This window comes from Astatotilapia calliptera, chromosome 3 (genome assembly GCF_964374335.1).
Source record: "Astatotilapia calliptera chromosome 3, fAstCal68.1, whole genome shotgun sequence".
Lineage (NCBI taxonomy): Eukaryota > Metazoa > Chordata > Actinopteri > Cichliformes > Cichlidae > Astatotilapia > Astatotilapia calliptera.
The window spans coordinates 58561927-58569869 of NC_137424.1; the positions used below are offsets into that span (position 1 = coordinate 58561927).

At 42.3% G+C, this 7943-nt stretch overlaps 1 protein-coding gene across 1 annotated transcript; it reads right to left on the reverse strand.

Annotated features, from left to right (window-relative positions):
• Positions 1-3602: 3602 nt before the first annotated feature.
• LOC113018381 (tripartite motif-containing protein 16-like) lies at positions 3603-6323 on the reverse strand. The gene has a single exon (XM_026161448.2). It carries the CDS (start codon positions 6162-6164, stop codon positions 4488-4490), a length of 1677 nt encoding a protein of 558 aa, XP_026017233.2. The 5' UTR covers positions 6165-6323; the 3' UTR covers positions 3603-4487.
• Positions 6324-7943: the final 1620 nt, after the last annotated feature.

Genomic DNA, 7943 nt, shown 5'->3' on the forward strand with positions numbered 1-7943 from the left:
GTTTCAGTCATTGAATTAGTTGCAGACGTTGCCACTGCTTCAATGTGTTTGTTGGGTTGCAGTAGCTATGCTTACTTACAGTTTTTTTGTGCTTGTTTTACATTTGTTATCCAAGTTGGAATCTTTAGTCACATGTTTTTAAGGTTGCTGCAACTCAAATAAAGTTGCAAAAGTTGCCAAAGTGATCCTTGTTGTTGTGCTATTGTTGCTATTGTTGCTATTGGCATTGTTAGTTGCAGGTGTACTGTCAGTGGTCACTTTCTTCATTGTAGGTGTTGCATTAGTGTCACAGGTTAGTTTAGCTATAGTGTCTGATTAGTTGTGGGAGTTGCCTTGTGTAGCTGTAGGCATTGTTGTAAACATGAGGGTTTTTCTTGTAATTTTTGCAATTTCAGTAACAAACTTAGTTGCAGATTGCAGTTGCAGTTTTTCTGATAAGTGTTTGTTACAGTGGTTGTAGATATTTCTGTAGTTTCATTCAGAAGTCATTTATTTATTTAAAGATGTTACTGTAAATGTTGCAGTGATGGGTTTGTTTACCTCATTTAAGTGTCGCTCCTATCAGAGAGCCCATTCTGATTCCATTTAATAACAATTTTACGGGTTTTCCTGAATTTACCACCTAAAAACTGAGCTCACCAACATTTTTTAATATACTGTTTATAAAAAAGGTATTTACTTCAAACTCAAACCTCATCCTGGAATACACCAGATACTGATAACTCCTCCCCTTCTACCTGACAGCACCTCCTCTTTGTCTGTTTCCTCATTCCCTCCCATTCAGTCTATATTTTGAAAATGGGCATAACCAACATCTGTTGACGTGTAAGAGCAGACAGCCTCCATTTCCCACGTAAACACCTATTGATTAGGTCACAGCTCAGAATAGTTTCACTTCTGCAAAAGACAAACCAGCAAGTCATTGTTACTAAGAAAAGAGAATGGATGAAGAAAACATTTCTTGCTCCATCTGTTTGGATCTACTGAAGGATCCAGTGACTACAGCCTGTGGACACAGCTACTGCATGAACTGTATTAAAACCCACTTTGATGAAGAGGACAGGAAGGGAATCCACAGCTGCCCTCAGTGTAGGAAGACTTTCACACCGAGGCCTGTCCTGGAGAAAAACACCATGTTAGCAGCTTTAGTGGAGCAGCTGAAGAAGACTGGACTCCAAGCTGCTCCAGCTGATCACTGCTATGCTGGACCTGAAGATGTGGCCTGTGATGTCTGCACTGGGAGGAAGCTGAAAGCCATCAAGTCCTGTTTATCTTGTCCAGCCTCTTACTGTGAGAAACACCTCCAACCTCACTATGATGCAGCTCCATTAAAGAAACACAAGCTGGTGGCCCCCTCCAAGAAGCTCCAGGAGAACATTTGCATGGTTTCAGATATACAAGAGAAAGTGACAGACATCTCATCAAGAGTTGCTGAAGAGGATGTTTTACTGTCACCAGCAGAGCCAAAGACCAGAGCTGGATTCTTAAAATATTCACATGAAATCACACTGGATCCAAACACAGCAAACACACATCTGTTATTATCTGAGGGGAACAGAAAAGCAACAACAGTGAAAAAACATCTCTGAAACCATGACTCTCCTCCACAGAGTCCAGACCACATTCACTCAGCCGCTCTATGCTGGACTTCGGTTCTTTTATTATGACAATGACACTGCAGAGTTCATTGAACTGAAACAGACAGAAATGATTGAAGGACACTTGGTTAAAAACTTTTTTTTTTCTAGTTTCCACTTTTTGTCTACATTGTTGCTGCTTAGAGGTAATTGATGTGCTGTTTCTTAACCTGCCAGATCTGCAAATAAAGTCATTTTACATTTGAATCTTTTGGACAGATGTTAACAGGGTTTTGTTGATGCTGGTGTGGTACATGTAACTCATCACTCGTGTTTTTATATTGTGTGTTGTCAATATTAAAAAGGTTAAATACAGTGTCTGCTTCAAATCAATCCTCTTTCTGGAATACATCAGAGACTGGTAACCCCTCCCCTTTTTCTGCCTGTTACTGGTCTGTCTGTAATACCTCCATATGTCAACCTGTTTCCCCCCCTGGTTGTTTTCCTGTGAGTTATCAACACGTTCTCACTCCCAACTCGTCAAACGTGTGACGCATGGTCAGGCTCCCTCTGCTTCACTTATCGACGCGCAGGGTACCCCCTGGCGTCGGGAATTGACGTGCAGGGTCCTCTCATTGAATACTATAGAGCTCCCTAAACGTTGCTTATTGACGACAAGAGATTGCCGCGGAAGAGCCTGTTGTTCGTATATTTATACATTTCCAAAATCACATTGTAGTGACCTATACAAAACACAATAAATTATATAATGTAAACAACTACCTGAGAAACAGCAGATACAGCAGATACATTAATTATACGCTGTTACTTTTGTATCGTTTATTGCATATGGAGGGAGTGATGTATGCTGGGTAATGGCACAGCTAGCTACTGGGTGACTTTATTCACCCGCTTCGGCTGTTATCAGTCCATACAATGGGCGTTATTAGCACAAATCAGTCCCATAGATATGGGCCATCAAAAATAAAGTTTGTATTCCCATCTAATAATATTATTTTATTATTACATACCTGTAGCACAATCCGTTCAGTTAGCTTCACACAAAAATAGCTGGTAGAAATGTCCTCCAAAGATTATCTTTGTTCACCTCTGAGGGGGTATTTTGATGCTGATCCTCTTCATCTGTTCACTGCCTGCTGGAAACCTGCTTGCTGCTGCTGCTCTTCTCTCGGCTTCCCAGAGTAAATCTGAAAAGTCACCTGCCTGCCCTCCTGCCTGCCACAACACACCTCTGCTCTAAAAAAGAAAAGGTCAGACATGTTGTTCTTCTCTTTACTCCACCACACACCCAGAGAAACTCCCGTCTCTGTAGCTTTGCTTCAGCCTGTAATACAAGGAGGCAAAATCTCCTTTCACTCACCTCACATCGTACTCACCTTTAACCTCATCTAGAAATAACTCACCTTCTCCCTCTGTTACAGTGAGTCCTGCTCTGTGGAATTTCCTCCACGTCTCACCTCAGCCTTTCTGATCCGTGCGATAAATAAAGTTTTCCTTCAAATCAAACAGAGACGTGTATCGAGTCAGCTTTTGGCTCCAACCTCTTTACACCGGCTGCTTGGCCTTGACAGCACAAGGTCCTGGACCACGTTTACATGTCTTCATAAGTTAACAGATGTGAAGTATTTTCACATACGGCCCTTAAAGCTTCTGTTAAAATGCTCCACAACACTTGGTTCAATCTGGCTTTATGCAGAGAAATGTGTGATGTTAAACTGAACCATCAGCTGATGCAAATGTTTATTATTAAACTCCTCGCCTTCATCTGTTGGAAGTTTAACAGGTACACGTCCTTCACTCAGAACATCCTCAAAAGCAGATGCAACAGATGTTCCTGCCTTGGTTTGAAGACACCTGCATGCATACTTAGAAAATCCATCTGTACATGTCAGTAAGTGTCTCACATCATCATTACTAATGTGTCTGTCATCACTATAACTGCATGTGTACAATGTGGAAATTGATGTTATGTAACGATGATACAAAAACAATATCAGAACATAATTTGATTCAGCAAATCCTATTTATTAACAACTATTAGTGTAAATAAAACATTCTGTCATCTTTTAATAGCAAAACACATTAAAGCAGACGTGTGTCCAAACCTCCTCCACTAACACATCCGTTTCTATGGTGCTGTCATCAGCTCGAGGCACAGCGGCACCCTTACTAACTCCATCAGGCACATTTAAGTCACTACAATCTTTTCATAATCCCCCATCGTTCAAGAGTCAGGTATCTCTGAAGATTTCCAGAGTACTTTTTCACACACATCCAAGTCATGTAGTTGCAGTACCTCGACCGCAGCATTGTCCAACTCATTCTGAGTCGCTTGTCTGATGGATCCTGTGTTCTGCTGTTTTAACCAGTCCAGCTGGTGCTGGAGGACCGAACACTGGTGATGGACTGCACTGTGCTGAGACAGATTTTGTGTTATAGGCTTCATGTTATGGACGCACAGTGTGAGCACTCAGGTCGCATCAGAGCATCGGGCCGTATAGTGTGAGACCCCCATCGTGACCTACAAACTTCTAACCCCTGTGATTCACTCATACAGTTTGAGCTGAATAACACGACTGAAAATTTTTTAAAAATAAAAATTAATAAATCACATAGTGTATGCCCAGCTTAACCAGACTGATGACAGATTTCACACATGCTGAATATGAAGAGTAGTATCATTTAAACTCACATGATTATCAGCCATAAGAACAAATTCAGATTTATATTGATGTAAGGTATATAAATGTAAGTACAGTTTGAATCAGTGCAATATTATTTTCACACATCAATGGACCACTGAACTTCTCAGCTTCTAAAATGTAAAGCCTCATTTAGAAACTACACAAGTACATATAATGGTCAGGGATCAACATGAACCTGTCTTCTCTATTTGACTTTAATCAACTCTGCAGTGTCTCCATTTAACCAAAGCCAAAGTCCAGCATAGAGCGGCTGAGTGAATGTGGTCTGGACTCTGTGGAGGAGAGTCATGGTTTCAGAGACGCTGTAGAAAGACAGAATACCTGCTCTGTGATCCAGGTACACTCCTACTCTGGAGGACCGAGGACCTGAGAGGACAGTTTGGACATTGTTGTGCCAAAATTGAAAACTGTTTGTGTCACAATATAATTCCCAAGATTTGTTATTGAATCCAAATCCACATTCATCATCGCCCTCCCCTGCTCTGCTGATGTTCTTGTATGTGACTGCTACATCAACTCCTCCCCCTCTCCACTCCACCTCCCAGTAACAACGTCCAGTCAGACTCTCTCTACTCAGGACCTGAGGCCATGCAGTGAATCTGTCTGGATGATCAGAATAAGACTGTTGTTGTTTCATTCGTGTTACTTTTCTGTTCCCCTCAGATAATAACAGATGTGTGTTTGCTGTGTTTGGATCCAGTGTGATTTCTTGTGAATATTTTAAGAATCCAGCTCTGGTCTTTGGCTCTGCTGGTGACAGTAAAACATCCACTTCAGTGACTGTCAGTGAGATGTTTGTCCATTCCTCTCTCAGAATGTCCTGTAGTTTATCTCTGGTCTCTGACACAGCTGCTGTCACATCCTCAAAGTAGCTCAGAGGACGAATATTGATGCTGGATGAGTGTGTAGACTCACTGAGTGCTGACAGTGAGGGGTAGTTGTGTAGAAACTGGTTGTGATCCTCTGTGTGTGAGAGCTGCTCCAGCTCGCCGTCTTTCCTCTTCAGCTCAGCGATCTCCTGCTCCAGCTTCTCCTGAAGCTCTTTGACTCGACTCACTTCAGTTTCCTGCTGGGATCTGACCTGCTGCTTCACATCAGAGCTTCTTTTCTGGAGGAGACGGATCAGCTCAGTGAACATCTTCTCACTGTCCTCCACTGCTTTATCAGCAGAGCCATTGATGGCCTCCACCTCCTGTTGAAGCAGCTTCACATCTTTCTCTCGCTCCTGGATTCTCTGCTGGATGTTTAGTCGTCTCACCTCGAGCTCCTTCTGCTTCTCAGTCCTTTCTGCTGCAGCTGGGACTGTTTCATGGCCTTTATGTTCATCCATTGTGCAGAGATAACAGATACTCTGCTGATCAGTACGACAGAAAATCTTCATCACCTCATCATGACGAGAGCAGATGTTCTCCTGGAGCTTCTTGGAGGGGGCCACCAGCTTGTGTTTCTTTAATGGAGCTGCATCATAGTGAGGTTGGAGGTGTTTCTCACAGTAAGAGGCCGGACAAGATAAACAGGACTTGATGGCTTTCAGCTTCCTCCCAGTGCAGACATCACAGGCCACATCTTCAGGTCCAGCATAGCAGTGATCAGCTGGAGCAGCTTGGAGTCCAGTCTTCTTCAGCTGCTCCACTAAAGCTGCTAACATGGTGTTTTTCTCCAGGACAGGCCTCGGTGTGAACGTCTTCCTGCACTGAGGGCAGCTGTGGATTCCCTTCCTGTCCTCTTCATCCCAGAAACTTTTAATACAGTTCATGCAGTAGCTGTGTCCACAGGTTGTAGTCACCGGATCCTTCAGTAGATCCAAACAGATGGAACAAGAGAAGGTTTCTCGGTCCAGCTGAACTCCTTTCTGCGCCATTTCTCCTCTCAGTGTCAGTGACTGTGTGAGTTTCTCTTCCTTATAACTGAAACTAGTCTGAGCTCTGATCTCAACAACATGTTTCTGCAGTGAATGGAGCCTGTCAGCTCTTACACGTCACCACATGTTGGTTACACCCATCTTCAAAGTGCAGATCTGAAGGGGAGGGAACGAGGAAACACGTGGACAGAGAGGAGGTGCTGTGTTTAAGAGCAGGAAGAAGAGGGAGGGTTATCAGGCTGTGCTTCACTCCAGGAAGAGGAGCAGTTAGAGAGTGAAACTGTGTGTTTAACCCTTTTTATTTACTGCTTCTTCTATATAAATAATTTTTAAAAATCCAGCTTTAATGAACACTGGACAGAAATGTCTCAGGTAACAATAACTGTCAGAACAGCAGAGGCTGCTGACCTAATCAAAGCATATGTGGAGAGCAGGGTTAGGTTAGCAGACATATGCTGGTTGCTTTTATTTATTTATTTATTGCTTTTATAGGCAGTAATCGATGTTGCTGTAACAGGATGAGAACTAGATAAATGCCACTGCATTGCTTTGAACAGTCAGCAGAGTCTGCACATATAATTACAGATATTCCTGCAAAAAGTTAATTACTCAAAAGAATCTTGCATTTTAGTTTTGCATTTATAACAGCTGCTGCAACAGAAATAACCATGTTCTTTACATTAAAATAGCAACAAACCTTTCTGGAACAACTTTCAAGGTTCATGGCGAAGACAAAGATCTAATGACATGAAGACTCCAGTGAAACTTAAAGTATTAGGAACCAGTTTTAATGCGTGACCAACACATTTCCCCCTGTGGCCTTCACCAGGGTCATTGCTAAATACCCTTGTGATTGTGAAAAGACTACTGGTCAAGTCAAAAAGGAGTGTATGGTAAAATGACCAATGACCATGTGACAAGATCAAGCAAGCATTTTTCTGATGTGTTCACCGCTCAATGGTTTGTTGTCATATTGAACAAAATATTAGGTTCTCTTTGTATATTACACTCAGGCATCAGGAAAGAGTGGTAACTAGTTCATAGTTTTTAGCTAATGACATGTCAATCACAAGACATTGCTCAGAAAACGTGCAGATTCTCAGCTAGATCCACCTTCCACTCTTTACTTACAGTTTCACAACAGCAAACAAACACACAAATAAGTTGAAGTAATTGTTTCCTGTATGACTTCACTGGTCTCGCATCAGTAAGGACTTTTGCTCCTTGTTGCTTGAGTTCATTGAGGTGGTGAGCATACATTTATCCCCAGACATGTCCATGTACACAAACATTAAACAACTTCTTTCTGACTTGTTTCACACTTTTGCACCACTTCAGAGGAATCCCCTTAACCTCAAATCACTGTTTTCTTAAGGTATGACTTACCTTCACAGCTGTGTGGATTACGCATCATGTCACAGAAGGTCCACAAGCATAGATGCACGTGTGTGTTCATGTCTGTAAGCTATTATTGTTTCATCTCACTGAAAGCACAAATGCCATCCTCTCTCTCTCTATTTTTATATGAGGATGGGGTGGACAAAATAACAGGAACACCTCACAACAGTGATGGCGCTGAGTTGCAAAGCTGCCTGAGCTGCATTAGAGACTGCGCTGGTGTTATTCACCTATAACGTGCTACAGTTCGTGCTTCCCTGTGTGTGTCGCTTACAAGAAGGTCAACAAACACACCGCAGTGCTGCAGGCAGAACATACATAATCAATCAGCCCTCAGTGCAAGCTACAAAAATAAAATATGGGTTACACACACACACACAC

What these genes read in the sequence shown, in the direction of transcription:
- LOC113018381 (XM_026161448.2), bottom strand. Translation starts at nt 6,164, where the DNA reads ATGGCGCAGAAAGGAGTTCAGCTGGACCGAGAAACCTTCTCTTGTTCC.